The sequence below is a fragment of the Lethenteron reissneri genome, chromosome 13 (assembly GCF_015708825.2).
Source record: "Lethenteron reissneri isolate LAM-NWPU_2019-01 chromosome 13, ASM1570882v1, whole genome shotgun sequence".
Taxonomy (NCBI): Eukaryota; Metazoa; Chordata; class Hyperoartia; order Petromyzontiformes; family Petromyzontidae; genus Lethenteron; species Lethenteron reissneri.
This window is the reverse complement of record NC_083791.1, coordinates 8,412,148-8,431,941: the sequence shown is the minus strand read 5'-3', so window position 1 is coordinate 8,431,941 and position 19,794 is coordinate 8,412,148. Positions and strand designations below refer to the sequence as shown.

The following is a 19,794-nucleotide window of genomic DNA, read 5'->3' as shown; positions in this document are numbered from 1 at the left end:
ATATCTTGAAAACTATAGACAATCGACAATTTGAAGCATCATTTTAATTCTCAGTGACCCAGAAATAGTAAAGTTGAACTAAGTTTATTGCGGCAGCATTCTGGCTGTAGACCAGCGTCACCTGCGCACGTTCTCTGTTTCACGTGCTCATTCTCTCTGTCTCTCAATGTAAGGGGCCGTCCATAAATGACGTCACGCGATTTTGGAGGATTTTTTACCCCCCCCCCCCCTCGTCACGCGGCGTCACAAAAAGTCAGACCCCCCCCCCCCCCACTCAAATATGACGTCACAAAGCTCTGCCCCCCCCCCCCCTCCCCCAAAACCATATTTTCATTTTGAAAATAAAACATGCTTCAAATCGCTTTAAACTATTGTCATTGCAGTGCGTATTTAGGATTAAATGCTTTACGGGGTGAGTTGAACCCAAAAGTGAGTAACAGGCGCAGAGACGAGAAAAAAGAGCCTCAGCCAAGACATGGAAAATAATAAACGCCGTCTTTCAAAACGAAGGAATCTAGGAAATCGTGGTGGACAACACCAAACGGTGACATTAAGAACGATTTATGAATACTTCACATTTTGAAAACGAAAGAAATCGCATTAAAGCACGCGAATTACATGCTCTGAAAGCTGGAAACGAGCGAACGCATCTAGAATGAAACTAACGCACCGACTGCACCGACTGCCTTTGTACTGGGGCACAGATTTGTGTGTGCGTGTGCTGTGGAAACCGATAAACAATGGAGTCATTTACTGTCGGCTCCATTGCTTTTAAATTCGCGACTGACCACATCGTTTGGCACGGCCTCTCAGCTTAGCTCGGCGTGGTGGGTGGGTGGGTGGTGGGTGGGTGGGTGGGGAGGGTGACACGAAAACGCAGCCAACAAACAACCAAAAATATGCAAAACAAATCCCCTCCGAGGCAGGCAAAATGACGGACGTGTGAATTTTTTTTTTAAATGCTCACGGCGCAATTCTGGTTTCCAGAAAGGGGCTTTGTTCAACCATCCTGCCTCAGCAACGGCGCTCGATATAAATACTTTGGGATGCTCTTCTCTTTTCAAACGACGGGTGCAAGTTCACACGATCTCAGCCGTAACCAAGCAAGCCACGCTCCCTTCACCTCTTAAAACAAACGGAAAGAAAAAAAAACCAACAACACCCCCCGTCTCCGAAACTAGCGCAATGGAAGTGACCATTCAGCACCCGTTCCTGCGTCGCCCCTTCGGCTCGCTCTTCACCAGCCGTCTCTTCGATCAGTTCTTTGGAGAGGGCCTTTTCGACAGCGAGCCTTTCTTTGGGCAGAATGTCTCGCAGAACCCTTTCCTCCTCCTACAGGGCCGATCATCGCCTCTGCAGCGCCTCACGTCCATCCTGGATTCGGGGCTCTCCGAGGTGAGCGGTGCAAACAAACAAACACAAAACAACAACAACAGCGAAACGCGACGCGCGCAACATCCAACCCTTTGGAGTTGCATTGGGAGATAGAAATGTGGAAACGCGTGAATTAGAGATCGTGTCTATGTTACAAATAAGGGTTCGCGCTGTTCAGAAGAACAAAAAAAAGTTATGGGGCTTGAGCACAGTACTTTGTTGCGAGCAATTGCCTCGCGGAGAACGTGGTCGTCTCTGCAACCAGTTGCGGTCGGTTGCGCAACCGGTTGCGAGCAGTCGAGAGAGAATCTGCTCTCAAGAGTCGATCTGCTCGGCGTCTTGCAGTCAGGTTATGTCGCGTGCACATTTTGTTCTTGCAATCCTGAATTCGCAGGTTTAAATTTATCTTTGTGCAACTCACTCGCTCAGATGTGGACACAGCGGTTGCAGGCGATGATTAAGTTGCGCGATATTGAGAGCGGTTTGGTTGCCCGGGCTGATCACGCAGTTACGGACCTTGTGCTTTTAATTGCCGTATTTACTCAAAAGCGCTTATTCATTTCGTTATTCAATAACCATGAATTCTAAGTGAGCCATCCTTAAGGCACGCAGCATAGACGAGTGTAGTGATGAAGAAATCGATTTAAAGCTTTCGTGACTGCAGGGATTCATCTTCTTGGTTCTTTCGGTAAAGTCACGTAGAAGGGAAGTAATAAAATAATAAAAATAAAACAAAATAAAATAATTCTCACGACGTTTCGGCCACAACGCAAGTAGCCGTCCTCAGGTGACAGACCTGGTTTCACCTGAGGACGGCTACTTGCGTTGCGTTGTGGCCGAAACGTCGTGAGAATTATTTTATTATGTTTTATTTTTATTATTTTATTACTTCCCTCCTACGTGACTTTACCGAAAGAACCAAGAAGATGTAGTGATGAAACTTAACTCAATGCATACATCGCACCCAGCTGGTAAGGTCAGCTGCATCATTTACCTCCTCTCCTGGTCCCCCACCCCCACCCCAGGATCGTTCTCTTGTTGAGATGAGGTAGCAGCTGTCCCTGGGGAAACCTGCAAGCCTTCCCGGGAACGCTACAAGTCCACATCTATTTTTTTGTTCAATAATAATAATAATGCACCATCATGACAAAGTCTATTGACATGCGGTGCTCCCCTCTATTCTGGAATTGAGAGATATTCGTCATCCCGTGATATGCCCCTGTGTTTTTTTTAATGTTCCTTAGAGATGGCAACCTCAATAAATAATAATCCAGCCAGTGGACGAGGAGCATCTCCCAGTGGTGATGTTGACACAACGCGCCAGTTACTCATTTAAGGAGGGAGATGCGAGACCGGTTCAGATGTCGCCGGTGCGACCAACGGTCGGGGAACGAATCTAACTCAGGTCGCTACATTCCGTGTTGTATAAATGTCTCTTCAACCGTTTTGATAATATGGGTACATACTCCTAGTTCTTTCGGTAAAGTCACGTAGGTAAAAAAAAGAAAAAAAATTTAATATAAATAAAAGCAATATTAATTTAAATTTCTTTTTTTTTACCTACGTGACTTTACCGAAAGAACTAAGAGTATGAATCCTTGCAGTCACGAAAGCTTCAAATCTAGAATTAATATGGGTACAGCAGTACGTCTGGGCTGGAGCGGCGGTAGAGTGGATAGCCAGGCTCCACTACGAACCTGGCGACCCGAGTTCGATTAATTCCTGCCCCGGGCTAACATCAGTGACCAAGTGATACCGGTCATGCTCTTCACCCCCTTGGCGTCCACAACCCGCACTGACAGGCGTGGTGAAGTATAGTCCAAATGGCATCGTGACACGACGTGGCGTGTGGAGGCCTTAAATATATCTTGTGCGTTTTGTTGAAACTTTATTCACCTGTAAATCGTACAAAAAAAGAACAGAACGACCACTAATAATGAAATGCATAATAGTTCACTTTCTCGGATTGCAATGCGCGCGGGATAACCCCGTGCAGGTAATAATAATCATAGTTTACATTTATTTGTAAAGCTGCGTTCCACCAATGTCTCAATGTTATGTAATGCAAAGCTTGGCCGATTCTTCGGTTAAGCAATGAAGCGAGCAAGATTTCGATTTGATTACTTTTCTGCATATTGTTTTTTTTCGGTAGAGTAACGTAGAAGGGAAATAATAAATAATAAAAATAATTTTTATTTTTTATTTGTTTTATTTTATTATTTCCCTTTTACGTGACTTTACCGAAAGAACCAAGAAAATGAATCCCTGCAGTTACGAAAGCTTTGAATCAATACTTTTCTGCAGTTGATTAATCGGGCCCCTTTCAAAAGTATCGCGATCGATCCCCACATCCTACCGTCCGAAGGAGGGAAACCCCCCACCCCGCCCCCACCCATATAAGCCACGCCCAGTGTAACGCGGTTGATGATGTCGATGACATCGCCAAAGGGGTGCCTTCAAAGAGATGAAGACAAACGTTCTTGTGTAGATCGCATCGAGTGTTTGGGCAAGCGTGTGTTTGGGTGCAAGATATTAAAGCCAGTTCCGCGCAGGTCGGGCTGGAGTGGCTGAGACTACGTCCCGCTACGTCTTTGCATCCCCAACGCTGATGTTTACACACCGCACCAGGTGTTCAACAATGGCTCGACCTCGGGAGAGGCCCGGTAACCGGCTGTACAAGTGACGAATTGGCATGTTCTGTTTACGTGACAACCCTTACAAGTTGGCTGTGTCGGGTGGTGGTGGGTTTTAACGACACATTTATATATTTACGCGATCTAACCCAAAAACCTCTATTTATGGATGAATGATGGACGATGGAGAGTCCGTGGGTAAGTCCGCCGCGGAGATGGAGCGATGAAATCAAGTCCATTCGTAATGTGCATGAGTGCGGTGCACGCTAGCGGCAATGCAGCGTGAGGGATGGCGACAGCGTTCTTAAACATGTGTATGCATCACTTCTTTCGCACCATTGTAACCTCATTTGCCAGTAGAAAAATATGATAATTGTTTTTTTTTTACCCTTTTATCTGGCAACAAACAAAAAACATAACTCTGATAAGGACAGTGTATACATTATCAGAGTTATGTATTTTATTTGCATTACGACTGCAGGTATTGTGGTCTATGCAAACATGACTCCTTGTAAAAAAAGGTGTCAGTTTTGTTGCCACATAAAAGGGTAACAAAACAATTATAACTTCTTTCGCACCGTACGGAGCCAACCGTGCTAATCGGAGGTGCTGGAGAAAGCCAACAAACTAAACACAAAGGCGGTTCTAAAGAAATTCGTTTTCACTCGAGATTTAAACGTGCGCAGCTCCAGCGGCTCCCTAACATCGGAAGCAAGAGCGTTCCAGACGGCCCGCTAGAAGCGCATCTGAAGGCGCCCGATGCAGCGACCGCCTTTGTTCGACGGGTGAGCCAAACAATCATCCAGTAGTGGATAGACATTGACTGCTGCTGCTGCTGATGGATGAATGCGTGCTTGGAGTGCAGCTGCGCGTGGACAGGGAGCGCTTTTCCATCCACCTGGATGTGCGCCACTTCTCCCCCACCGAGCTGAGCGTCAAGATCGTGGACGACTCCATTGAAGTGCACGCCAAGCACGAGGAGCGAGCGGTAATGGCACGCACACGCAGCACCTACCACAAAGACAAAGGTCACCCGTGTAGCCTTAACAGACTGGTGGGGGCAAGTGGTGTGAGCGAGTAGCACCCTAGGATAGGCCAGCACCACGCCCGCCGCCTTTGTCTCCCTGGCGGCGATGTTTTTGCACACCGCAGCAGGTACTTCATTTTAGGCTGAGTCGACCTAGGGGAGGCCCGGGACCGGTTCAGATAATCGCCATTGGCGTTGGCCGTGAGCGGGAATCAAACTCGGTTCGTGAGTGCAGCGGCACTCACCACTTGGGTTGCGACAGGGAATCATTCTCCGGCTCTTACATTTTTTGTTAAAATCAGGATTTTATGAAACAACAACGATGGGGCCAAACTCGAGACCCCTCCGACCCGACGCAACCAGTTTATTGCAAATTTTTATTTTTTATTTTATTTGACCAGGTAAGGCCCACTGAGCTATATTGCTCTTTTTCAGAAGCGACCCGGCCACAAATGAGAGCTCAACGAAGTGGCTTATCAGGTGGAAATTTATAATACCCAAATACTCGAAACGCACGGCGTTTTTTCGAAATGTAGAGGGAAAACGCGGAGGACCTGGAGAAAAATCCACGCGACCACGGGGAGAGAGACACGCAAACTCCAAATATACAGCAGCAGGCGTCAGGATTGGGATCAAACCCACGACCTCCTGTATACCGGGCGAGGTAGTTAACATCTCGTCATTGTGGCGCCTTACATAAAAAGCGGGGGGATGTAAACGCGGGTGTGTGGAGGAGGTGAGTACATTAATCGCCTCTTTCACATAAAGGAATCGAGTCAGGGAGCCAACTTTGCTTTTATCCGTGAGGGTGGACGGGAAGAAGGGGCAGAGGGAGAGGTGGGTGGGGGGGTACATATTCATACTCTTTTGTTCTTTCGGTAAAGTCACGTCGGTAAAAAGAAAAGAAAATTAATGAAAACGTCGTGAATTTTTATTTAATTTTACTTTTATGAATTAAAAAATTTTACCTACGTGACTTTACCGAAAAATAAAATTAAATTAATGAAAACAACTTAATTCATTTATTTTATTTGTTACCTACGTGACTTTACCGAAAGAACCAAAGCGTATGAATCCTTGCAGTCACGAAAAGCTTCAAATCTACATATCTGTTTTCAAAACCAACGCAAGTAACGAGCAGCTTTCCGTGTCCGGCCGTAACCTAAAGGGTGAAACGTCCGCCCCGTGTCCACCCCCCTCCCCTCCAGGACGAGCACGGCCTGGTGTCACGCGAGTTTCTGCGCCGCTACCGTCTCCCCGTAGGCGTCCAGGCCGACTCGGTGACGGCGGCGCTGACCACCGACGGGGTCCTGACTCTGTCGGCGCCGCGTCGCGACGGACGGGAGCCGCGGGACGGGCGCGAGAGCCGCGACACGCGCGAGCGCCCGGTGCACATCGCGTGCGACGACAAGTCCTCCCCCGTGGGGCCTCCTCCCCCCGAGCGCAAGTGAAGGGAAAGGTGGCGGGGGGGGAGAAGCGAAACGCACGAATTTGTTGTGTACTGCATATACCGCGTGCGTTGACTGCTTTCGACGGCCACTGCTACTACTGCGACCGCCGCTATCGCTACGCGCGCACGCACTCACGCACACTCACGCACTCATACACACTCACTCATACACACTCACTCACGCATACACACTCACTCACGCATACACACTCACGCACTCATACACACTCACTCACGCATACACACTCACACACTCACGCAAGCACACTCACGCACGCAAGCACACTCACTCACGCAAGTACACTCACGCACGCACGCAAGCACACACGCATTCACACACGCACGCACACGGGCACTTACCTGCAGCGGTGTTTTAAATTAACAAACCAAAAAAGGTGCTATCCCACCCAGTAAACGTGTGACGTTGGTGCGACGTCGGCATGTTGTCGGGACCGTGAGGCCAACGTTGGCACGACGTTAGCCCAACGTTTCGTGTTTACTGCGCAATTATTGCTCTTCATCGGCACGAGAACCATCTGGGCACATGCATGAACGCATAATCTACGCGCAAGAATGCTCACAAGCACGCGTACAATGTGTGTTCGGGAAGTTGAAAAAGAAACACATTTTAAAAAATCGTGTTCAAATTACTCTAGATACATCCATCACGGTCCAAGATGTACACTTATACACAATAAAGTAAAAAAACAAACCTTTCGCAAACGCAAAATCAATATTTACGAAATCGAATATTCCAATAGTTCCCTGTGATAAGATATGAATGTTATAATATATGATAGTTCAAGTGAGATGTGTAATTCCATTTAGGGTCGTTTCAATTGTGTCTGGTGTATAATTGGCACTGAATTGATGGACGGACGACTCTATGGGTCTTTGATTATTGTTCTAAACGCATGTCGTGTGCATGCTATTACAGAGGTAGGAGTAGTGGCGAGTCAGAGAGATTTGTGTAAATGCGTGGGCATCCGTTGACAGCTGAAGCATGACTTTAGAAATTAAGAAAAGGATATCGTTTCGTCTGGAAAATAGCCATTCCCTTCGTATTACGACTTGCTTAATCATGTTTAAACCGTGACAAGTTATTAAACATCAGAAATAGTGAGAAAAACAATTCGCAAAAATGCTATTTGAAAGCACGTTATTGACAAGTTTCTGAAATAACTGCTTACTAGGCAATGAACCGCTTCGACTATTAGCGATTCGGAAAGCCAAACAAGAGCAATGCGTGTGACGATAGTTGCTGTTGAAAATGTCATGTGGGGAAGGGACCCATACTCCCGCAAGTGATAAGTGTGCCTCGTGTACGGTGACACGTTGTGATCTGTCGCTAACTACTGTGGGAGCAGGATGACACCTTACCGATCACGCACTGTGATACCAGGCCGATGATAAGATGAAATAATTGAATTTCCCCGCTTGCACGAGTCGAACGCAGCTCCGTCCTGCTGGTCGGCTGCTCGCGACATACACCGCCGCTTCGCTCATCTCTTTTTTGTTTTTCCCGAAGTGGCGCTCAACTGAGCACAAATGTAACGGCAAAATAAAATGCAATCACGTGACTAACATCCGCTGTCTGTCCTCTGGTCTCATTTCTCTTGGCATTGAGGGGTTTGGAGTGCGCTGCGTGGCGCTGCCTGTCCGCTACGGCGTACAGGGTTCAGAAAGGTGGCCATCAGACGAAGAGATAACGCGTTGTAACACGATTGTTGTTCCTGGGGTAGTAAGTGTTATTTTCTAATCGCTTATGCCTCTAAAGTATAGAGAATGGCTCTTTATTCCCCACAAACTTGGCTTTTGTGAAACAGGACTTTATGTGGAGGAATGACACAAATGCACACCACGTTTTCTCATTGAAAATAGGTACATTTCAAAATATCACTGTGCTGGTCACAAAAGCAAAGTTTGTGGGGAGTAATAGACGTTTTATGTACTTTTGAGGCATAAGCAATTAGGAAATAACACTTACTACCCAGCAACAAAAAAATAGTAAATTAGTTACACAGTTTAAATTTAAAGCTTTCGTGACTGCAGGAATTCATATTCTTGGTTCTTTCGGTAAAGTCACGTAGAAGGGAAATAATAAAATAATAAAAATATAAAACAATAAAAATTATCTCTTTGTGTCCTGGTCATAAAAGCAAAGTTTGTGGGGAATAATAGCCACTGTCTGTTCTTTTGAGGCATAAGCAATTGGGAAATAACACTTAATACCCAGGAACAAACATAAATTGTTTCGTTACACAGTGTAATCGAACGCAACCAGAAATATTTTGCGTGGAGTCGATAAAAAACCAACACGCTTAGGAATTGCATTGAGTAGACGTGAAGATGAACGCTTGGCTCGGAGAGAGTACGCACGCAGATTGACGGCATCGTTCGAGTTGCCGAGAGACGTAAAGAGGACCTCAAGCAGCACGCGTCCGCGGCGAGAAGAGACGGAGCGATGAAATCAGCTCCTGTGCAGTCGGTTGGATCATTACATATTTTGTGGTTCTTTTGGTAAAGTCACGTAGATAGAACATATTGACAGGTAGGAACAAACAGTTCCACACTGCCCACCAGGGATTATTTGTCTGTCTGTCGTGCACGAACGTGCTGTCCAACCAAGTTCCTACCTGCCCACTCCGAAGGAACGTGTTTATTAAAAATAAATAAAAGAAAGTAAATTATTTTAATTCTCGATTTAAAGCTTTCGTGACTGCAGTGATTCATCTTCTTGGTTCTTTCGGTAAAGTCACGTAGAAGGGAAATAATAAAATAATAAAAAATAAAACATCAAATAATTCTCACGACGTTTCGGCCACAATGCAAGCAGCCGGCTGCTTGCGTTGTGGCCTTACCGAAAGAACCAAGAAGATATTTTAATTATATTTACTTTTCTAAAAAATGTGTATTTTTTATTATTTTTCTACGTGACTTTACCGAAAGAACCAAAGAATATGAATTCCTGCAGTCACGAAAGTTACAAGTCAAAATTTGGATTATTACGTCACAGGATCGTGAGAGGCGGCGGCGGTGGCGGCTTGTGGTGGCCTTCATCCAGCAGTGGATTGACCATGGCTGATGATGATGGATTGCGTTGTTGGATCTAGTTGTAACTTCCTTTACACGTGAGACGCATTCCTTGATGTGGCCCTTTCACAACATGCGCGTCGTGGGAGGTTAAATGCCCATACTTCACCACTTTCGATTTAAATCTTTCGTGACTGCAGGGATTTATCTTCTTGGTTCTTTCGGTAAAGTCACGTAGAAGGGAAATAATAAAATAATACAAATTTCACCATAATAGAAAAAAAAATTCTCACGACGTTTCGGCCACAACACAAGCAGCCGTCCTCAGGTGAAGAAACAGAGCTGTCAGAAAGACAGCGTCTTTCCGACGCTGTCTTTCCGACGCTTGTGTTGTGGCCGAAACGTCGTGAGAATTTTTATTTTATTATGTTTGATTTTTATTATTTTATTATTTCCCTTCACCACACTGTGTTGGTTGATGAAGAAAGAGGAAACACAGGCGTGAGATGATGGGATGCATGATGGTCGTACATCCAAGCACTATGTATGACAATATAAATGAACCAATATATATATACAATATATATTTTTTATCTACGTGACTTTACCGAAATAACTAAGAGTATGAATCCTTGCAGTCACGAAAGCTTCAAATCTAGAATGTATGACAGGCTCACCGATAATTGGTTCACGGAAATCCCCTTACCAACGCGATTTGTTTTATGATTGTGCACATTACGAACACGGCAGAAAATCCATCATAATGTCCGCCGTGTTCACTTTTCGCTCTATCTGCGTCAAAGCAGGATTCATCTTTTTTGGCGAGATACACACGAACAAAAGGGATCCCGCTCTGGCAGTCCCCCACATCATCAAATCGGACAAGAGGATGTTGGCAGTATCATGCCAGCGATGGTCATACTTCCTGACCCTGCGAGCAGAATGACCAACACCTCCACGTGATCGAGATCAGTCAGGACGCAAATGGGCCGATCACGCGGCCGGTTCGTGGCGGGGTCTGTTTGAATTTAGAAATCTGCGGCAGCGCCCTCGGGAGGACTCAAGTCTGAGCTCCAGTGCTAAGGGGACAGTGGCCCAAGTCAGCCGGACGGTGGTGGTTCAAGTTCAAGTTCATTTATTAGGTATAGCCCTGTGAGCCATTCGGCTCTTGAATCGGGTGCAACCGCAACAAACAAAAAAAATGAACAAAAAACATCTTAAAGTGAATATGTGACTAAGTGCAAACAGAAAATCCAAGAAAAGACAGTAAAATATTGCAGAAAAAGCACCGTACACAAAAATGTGCAAAAATCCTAGTGGGATGCAAGTCAAACAACAACAACCACAAGACAACTTAGATCAAGGCCATCAGTCTAACTCTGTACTACAACAAACAAACATGGCCAAACCAAAAAACTTATCGAAAATCACCAAAATAAAGCCATAAAAGCAATGAAACAACAGTGATCATAGGAACTGTGACCGAATTTTCACAATAAACGACGGAAACAAACTCTGCAGCCATAGCTGGCTGCATGAGTCACTCCACAACAGTAGGAGCATCAGTCGGAGTATCAACATTTTTCAATGTACCTTTAAGATCAGCTATGCACGTGGCCTGTAGCCCAGCACCATGCAGGCAGCAGCGTGGGTTGGCGAATCACACAAATGTTGCCAAACTCTCTTCCCGCGTGCGTGGAGGTGCCCATACCCTGGCTCGCCGTCCGTGTGGGATCGCGTGTTTCCCCCTCGCACGCGTGGAGTTTTCTCCAGGTGCTCCGGTTTCCTCCCGCGTGTTATTATGGTTACGCCGCCTTCGCAGATTTCTCTTTGGTGTTTAAAAGAAAGTTACGCCGTATTGCAAGGTTATAAATGAGCTGCGATACTATTATGGGCAATATATAGCTATTACATAAACATTAGACGTTCATTTTGACATCTGGCTGTCAACAAGAGAGTGGCAAACTTTCACGTGACTGCTTCATATCGAGCCTGTGCGAATCACCTATTTGCCGGATTGTAAGACGCCCCAGAAAGTCAGAGGCACTCCCAGTGTTGTGTCTTGCGTTCATTCGCGTATACAAATTTGGCCTCACACACACACACGCGCACACGCGCAAATACTGTACTGGATTATAAGACGCACCCCAAACTCTTACTTGAAAATACAGGGGGGGGAGGGGAAGGAGCGCGTCCTATTATCCGGAGAACAATGTATTCATTTAATTTTACAATTCGATTAATTTTCATGGTTCTGTGCCGCGTATCAACAGACTCTGCCTTCTCGACAGACCTGTTCTCTACCTGAAGACGGCTGCTTGCGTTGTGGCCGAAACGTCGTGAGAATTATTTTATTATGTTTTATTTTATTATTTTATTATTTTCCTTCTACGTGATTTTACAGAAAGAACCAAGAAGATATAAAATGTATTTCCCCTCGTCATGAATGTAGCGGCCTCTAGTGGCAGTAGTGGGCACGTGAACCCAGGTTGGCTACGTACGGTGCGAAAAAAGTCCAACATACATACAAACAAAAACGAGTTGAAAATAATGAACTTTTTTTAAATCCTTTATATTAAGTTCGCTTGCTTGCTTGCTTGCGTGCTTGCGTGCTTGCTTGCTTGCTTTCGACCGTGCAAATCTTTCGGTCGTTTAACCCACTTCCCGTGATCCAATCGAGCTGAGATTTTGCACACAGACTCGTTGTGCGAGACAATTAATGTTCGTGAATTTTTTTTCTCCAAAATTTTACACTGTTTAGGGAAAACAAATTAAATATTTAATTACCAATTGCTTAATACTGGCAGACAATCATCTGACCCATAGGTGGCAGCCATCTCAAGCCAGAGGACGAGAGGACTCTAGCCGCCACGCATACAAAGGATTTAGAGTGAAAAACTTAGTTTTTACGGGTTATTTTTTTTCGTACCATGTATGGTGAGCGAACTAATCGACCGTAATCGATTTACCAACGTGTGCTATACAATCCGTCACTAACGTTGTACCAGCCACCCACTCGTCGAAACAAAATGGTTATGGACCATCAATTTCCAAAGTTCGTCAGATCGCGAAAGCCAAGCAGGATTTCGTGTCTGGATATTTCTTGCATCGGTGACCACAAAGCGGAGCATACGCAAAAAAAAAGAAACGACCTGACCAGAATGTATAGCTGAGCGAAGTGGATTATCACGTGGAAATCTATAACAACCAAATATTCTTAAAGCATGTTGATGATTCTGTGAACGTGGAGGAAAAACCCGGAGGACCGGAGAAAAATCCACACAAACACAGCGAGACACTCAAACTCCAAATATTCAGCAGCAGGCGTGAGAGTCGGAATCGAACCCACGACCTCCTTGTATACCGGGCGAGGTAGTTAACATCTCCCAGCCACCGTGATGCCACACGTCTATCAGCGGATGGCAGTGCGTAAAAATCCACGTGTGTGCTTCGCCCGCTTTCAGCAACCCCCGTGAACCAGCGTGGTGAAGTATGGTCACATAACCGCCGCGGCCCCCCCTCATCCAGCAGTGAATTGACTGATAGAGGGCTGGACAGCAAAAGTGCGTGGGGGGAGCGGGTGTGGGGGGAGGTAGGACGAGGAGTTGGCAGGGAAATATTTTCTGGAGCTCAGCCCCGGACAGCTGCATGTTGAACTTAAGGCAACTACGGCTAAACGACATCTGAATTGGATCGTGCGTGGCAGGAATCGTTGAGTGTTTTTTTTGCGTTTAATATCCACACACGTTAAATGTCATTGGCTCACGCCACTCCGCTACATTCACCACAATGGCCCCAAACTTCCCTCCCCCCCATCGCCCACTGATATTTTAATTGAATCGCAGCGGCCACAAATCTTTACACCACCCCCTCGCTGTTCACACACAGTCGGCTGCTTGTGGTTTAAGACAAAGGGTGCTGATGGCAGGTGGGTGTTGAGAAAGGGCACCGGCTGACCTATGAACTTATGTGTCACGGTTGGATTCCCACAACAGCCAGTGCCTGATTATCCTCGTAGCAAAAGAAGCTACATATATAGTAGCTACTACACATGTACTACTACACATGTAGCAGCTACTACATATGTAGTAGCTGCTACATGTGTAGTAGCTACGGGCCCCGCACTTTCAAGGGCCCCGCGCTAAATGCTTTTAAGCTTTCAATTCTGGTTCAGCGATTCTGCACTTGCTCTATTACTATAGTACTATACTGCCTTCAACTTTAATGAACGACTGAGTGTTTAAGGTTAGCGATTTGTCGCATTATCTGGCTGTATAGCAAATGAAAAAATACAATTATTTTACTATGCAAGTTAAAATTTTGTGTTTAAATATTTATGTATTGTTTTAAGTTTAGGGCCCCTTTATAATAACAGGCCCCGCAGTAGCTTAATCTTGCACGGACAACATCCCTGACCGCCCAGGCAGGGATGTTGTCCGTGCAAGACGTGTTGCGCGCACCTTATAATCGTTGTGTACGGCAGATGGCGCCCTAAGATATGGTTAGCAAGTTTACTATTGTAAAAAATAAAATAATCCCTATCGATTCAGTTTCTGTTGTAAAGCTCCATCACGATCTGAAGCGGCTACATGCAGAACATGTTTTTGTTGTCTTCGTTGTTGTCTTCGTTGTTGTCTTCGTTGTTGTTGTTGTTTTTGCTATGATGTACCGGACACGTTCTCGCAAATGGGTGCAAGGAATCACAAACAAACCGACGGAGTAAAATGTAACAACACAGTGGTGGTAGTTGGAGGCTTTCGCGACCAATGTCATCCACAACAAAGGTTGTTTTGGGGGGGGGGTTCGTGGATGGAGATTAACGAGAGTGCGTTTGCGATCTGGAAATTGATTGACGACTGAATTGGGGGACGACGGTGGAGGAACTGGAGTTTTGGAGAAAGAGGGAATGGAGAGATGGGGTGACCTGGTTTCTGACCCACCCCGACCGGACATCTGCGAAAAAAGATCTTCATAGCTCATCGGATTTCTCCAGGTTTAAATAAAGATTCTGATTCTGGTCTCATTCAGATGGAGGACAGGCAAACATCGTGAGCACCTTTGGACGCTGCCAACATTTTGCGTCAAAAGGCTCCACGTGGCCTTGCACCACAGCCCTGGTCAAATGTAGCTTGCAGTCAGCTGATGTGCACGACAGTGTTGATATTCGGTGTCCTCACACAACACGTGTAAGTCGCGAACGTACATTTAGTAGTCCTCTTGTTGGGCAGTTCACATTTAGACCGGATTATTATCTCATGCGTCTAGGCGAAGATGACTGCCGGGATGACGAAGATACATTCTGATGATGTTCTAGAATGGTTCGAGAAAGATTTAATCTGGCAACAAGTATAGTACATTCGAGTCGTTGATTATCAGTAGACAAATGTGAAATAAACATGTTTTTAACACTTGGGCCACCAAAGGTTACGACTTAAGTGTTGATTAGTTTCATTCATAGGGCAGGGTTTTCCCAAAGTTGTACATTAATGCAAGTCTTGTGATAAACACTTACACTACAGTATATGATCTCCATTATCAGGCAACCTCGCGTTTCGTCCTCCACGGAGTGTGATATTAAAGCTTCTAGAAAGTGCGAAAGGCCTGCTAATGGTTACTAAAAAGGCATTTATAATTTGAGTGCAGAAACAAGTAGACCTGTCCTGCTAACGAACAGCAGGAAGGCACTACTCCCACCATGCCTTGTGTGCATCTAACCTTGCATGCACAAATGCTCTCAGCCTTGTCTAGACCACCAACTCAAAAGCGCTTAAAAAGCGTCGCCGTCCCTTTGCACGTTTTTCGTGTTCTTCGACGAGTTTCCTCCTCGTTTATGGAACGCGTTGGGGCTGCGTTGACCTCGGTGTGGTCTAATCCACGGGTTTTCTCCGGCACTTCTGGTTTCCTCCAACAATTACATGAATGTAATTGGCCAAACATCTTGATGCAGGACCCTACACCCCGATACTCAGTGTGGCTTTGTTTGGATAAAGGACATTATTAAATGTAGAATGTATAATTTATTTAATGTTCATTTTATGTTACGTTTCAAACAGTGGATCTTACATTTACGAACGATGAAAATTTCCCTCCTTTATCGAACCGCTGCTGAATTAATGTCTCCCCAAGCGGCATTGGCTATGGACCGTGCTTTAACCGTGCTGGTGAGTACAGGTTGGTGATGGGTCGCACCTCGGACCAGTCCAGATACCGCTTGTCACTTGTGTTAGTTGTGACCGATACATCTCGGGCCACTGGGTTTCAAGTGGATTTGCACCACCACTCCATCCCATACAATGTGTCCATGTCGAGATACATTGACCCACAGTTGTTGGAGGATACTGTATCGATGAAATAGTTTTTCCTTTAAACATAACCATACAGTCTGAGACGTATGAACAAAAATAAAATTGGGGATACGCTGAAAAGTGTGGAAACAACTATTTAACTATTTTGTTTTACCACATAAGGCTCTCTGAGCTATATAGCTAATTTTCAGAAGCGAACTGGCTATCACAAATGATAGCTTAACGAAGTGGCTTCTCACGTGGAAATGTTTAGCAGCCAAATACTTTATAAACGCATGTTGATTCTAAATGTGGAGGGAAAACCCGGATGACCCGGGAAAAAATTCCACGGGAGAATATGCAAACTTCAAATATACAGCAGGCACCAGGGTTGGGATCGAACCCACGTCCTCCTGCATACCAGGCGAGGTAGTTAACATCTCATGTACAGCATGCAGAGAAGCATGCTGTACATTACACTGAGAGGCAGAAGGAGAAACACTTGCAGACAGAGAGCAAAAGGACACGAAGGACATCATATTGTGTGGTGAATAAAAATAGGTGGGCTTGGGCAGGACGCATCCTTGAGAAGGGATGACGATGATGGTGATAACCAATGGACGAGACTGGTGATGGAATAGCAGCCAAAGTAGGGAACACGACCAATAGGACAACCGCCACTTGCACTGCGCGATGAGGTCAGCTGGCGTGCAGGAATTCGATGGATTGCGGTGACACAAGACCGTTAGAGAGAGGTGGTAATTGCATAAGGAGGCCTTCATCCGGCAGTGAATAGACCATAGCCACTGATGACGATACATAAAATAAAACCCAAGTTGTATCACAGTTTTACACTGTAACCAAATACAAAGAATTTCAAAAAGTCTGCACTTTATTACTGCAGCAAAAGCAAAACAAAATGAAAAGCGATTTAAATGTTTTTACCTCCAAGAATTGGCCATCACGAGAGAAGGAAATGAGAACGTCTAGGGTATTGCCGGCATATGCCGTATAACATGTGCACGGTGTCAACACGCCCACTGTATATACTGCAGGATGTGTCGCAATGGTCTCAATAACTCGAAGCACGTGTGTTTCGCTCACTTCCAAGTATTGTGGCGAGCATCAACCGAAATTGAACAGCCGGCGAGCGGGCGAGGAATTGAACGCGACGTGGAAGGCAACGTCGATTTTACATAAGAGTGCGTAACATGCGCACAGACACGGCAACATCATGCGTGGCCCGTTGCATTTCAAGAGCATTCAAAGAGGAAGGGGAGGGGGGGGACGACACAACACTGACTTCATTCAAGCCCACCCGTTCTTGCCACACACTGTAGTAGCACGTTGCCCGCGTGTGCTTAGTTCAGTCGGAACGCTGTTCCGGGAATTATTTTGGCATGCCACATCCATCTCGCGCTTGCCTTATTTTGTCCTCGTGAGACGGTGGTGGTGGTTGGTGGGTGTGCAAGATTTGTGCGCAAATAACTCTAGGGGTTTGCCAAGGGTGGTAGTGTTGTAGGGGTTGGTAGGTCCTTACGTATAATCCGTTGCTCCAAGTCAGCCTAGCAGCATTCCGGAAAATATTGAGTGAGAAATTAAGCACTGCGCATTGCACGTAAAAAAACATTTCAATTTTTTGTGATTTTATTTGTAAAGAGGCAGGTTTGGAGTGCGTTCGGAAAACTGAACTCAATGATGAAAAGCGATATACCCACGTGCCGACAGACAGACATGTTTTATCTGTATATGTTACCCGCTATTCGTATCGACACAAAGAAAATGGAACGAGAGCTGATAAGTGCACTATGAAGCGTGGAGAGATGCATGCTTGGAATTCGACTAGGAGACAGAAACAAGTATAACCCGTAAAAACAAAGTTTTTCACTATAAATCCTTTATATGCGTGGCGGCTAGAGTCCTCTCGTCCTCTGGCTTGAGATGGCTGCTACATATGGGTCAGATGATTGCATTGCACCATTAAGCAATTGGTAATTAAATATAATATTTTTGTCCTAAAAAGTGTAAAATTTTGGGAAAAAAATTTCACGAACATTAATTGTCACGCACAACGAGTCTGTGTGGAAAATGTCAGCTCGATTGGATCACGGGAAGTGCGTTAAAAAACGACCGAAAGATTTGCACGGTCGTAAGCAAGCAAGCGAACTTAATATAACGGATTTAAAAATAATACTACATGGACCAGAGAATAAGTTAGAATCATCGCGTTGTCTGTGAAGAAGGTTAGGTTTGAGCAGGACGCATCACTGGAAGGATTTATGGCTGGAGGTTGAGACGAACAAGCCAGCGGGCTGTGAGTCTCTGCATAAGGCAACCACAGATTACTTCACTGACAATATAGCACTGATTTTAGTCAGCCTGTTGGGATAAAGTGCTAAATCGACCTCCCCCCCCCTCTCGGTCGCGACTTGAACTCGCAAGCTTCTGGTTGCAAGCTGATGAACGGAATGAAACATATTCGTGCAATTGAAACGTACAACAACCGCGTGCATGCAAAGAATTCGGCATTAGCGAGTTTGAAAGAATAACAATGCATCCTCAAGTGTAAACATTCCACAACCGTAACGCCTGCATTCACATTGTCCTAATTGAGGCTAAGAATTTCGATTTAAAGCTTTCGTGACTGCAGGGATTCATCTTCTTGGTTCTTTCGGTAAAGTCACGTAGAAGGGAAATAATAAAATAATCATGATGGGGTTTTATTATTTTATTATTTCCCTTCTACGTGACTTTACCGAAAGAACCAAGAAGATGAGGCGAAAAAGTTTGCGCGGAGTTTGTGGCCAGGAGATGGCGCTATAAGAACTCATTGTTGAATCCGTGCGGAGCTTTTTGCTTTCACCCTTTGCTGTCGTGAATGATCTGCAAGCACTCGGATTTCCTCACACGTGTCAAACAAGTCACCGATGGGATTGGCCAAACAACTCTGCAATGAAAGTGCCATGAAGAAGGCCCAAATAGAGTTGAAGCTTTCGTGACTGCAAGGATTCATACTCTTAGTTCTTTCGGTAAAGTCACGTAGGTAAAAAATGAAATTAAAATTAATAAAAAATAAAGTAAAAAATAAATAATAATAAAACAATCTTACTCTTTATTTATTTTATTTTATGAAAAAAAAATCATTTTTTACCTACGTGACTTTACCGAAAGAACTAAGAGTATCAGGCCCAAATAAATTAAGGCCCATTACCCAAAACGTCACCTGGTTTTTTCACCTTTTAAGGCCACAGCTATATTAACGATTTAATGTGCTGTAATATTTTTATTTGTGCTTGTGCGCCACTGCCAATGCATCAGCATGTCCAAATTATGTTTAATCCTGACAAAGATATTCTCAGACTCGGGGAGGATTTACCGGCATTATCACATCACTTGCTAAATGTGATTTAGAGGTAGTGTCATTCCATTTGTGAGTAGCATCACACATGCCAAATTAACTAAACTAAAGTCAGAACATGCTACGAAAGTGTAGAATCGGCACAACTTCAGTGTTGAAAGTTTGCCAGGCGTTCCACAAAACGACCTGTAATACCGAATGCAAGAACTTCCTTTTTGAGCAAATGTGGCGAATCAACAGCGATAATGATGGCTTTTACTTTACCCAAGAAAAGCCTCGCTGGGATCTTGAGTCTATTCTTTTTAGGATGGTCCCGCATTGGGATATTTGGTCAATTCAATTGACGAGCGTTTGGCGCATACGATGGGATGACACTCAACAACGTCTCCGTTTGCTGTGCTGTCATTATCTCCTGGCCCACCTCGTGGCCTGGCGAAGTTCTGGAATCTCTCGATTTAAAGCTTTCGTGACTGCAGGGATTCAACTTCTTGGTTCTTTCGGTAAAGTCACGTAGAATTGAAATATTAAAATAATAAAAATAAAACATTATAAAATAATTCTCACGACGTTTCGGCCACAACGCAAGCAGCCGTCCTCAGGTGAAGAACAGGTCTGTCGGGGGAGAAAGCTACTTG

The 19,794-nt window shown here is 45.0% G+C and overlaps 1 protein-coding gene across 1 annotated transcript; it reads left to right on the top strand.

The window, feature by feature from the left end:
* The first annotated feature begins 1,068 nt into the window (after positions 1-1,068).
* Positions 1,069-8,064, top strand: LOC133342065 (alpha-crystallin A chain-like). The gene is made up of 3 exons (XM_061550979.1): positions 1,069-1,395; positions 4,873-4,995; positions 6,243-8,064. The coding sequence occupies exons 1-3, from the start codon at positions 1,186-1,188 to the stop codon at positions 6,483-6,485; spliced, it is 576 nt and encodes a 191-aa protein (XP_061406963.1). The 5' UTR covers positions 1,069-1,185; the 3' UTR covers positions 6,486-8,064.
* Positions 8,065-19,794: the final 11,730 nt, after the last annotated feature.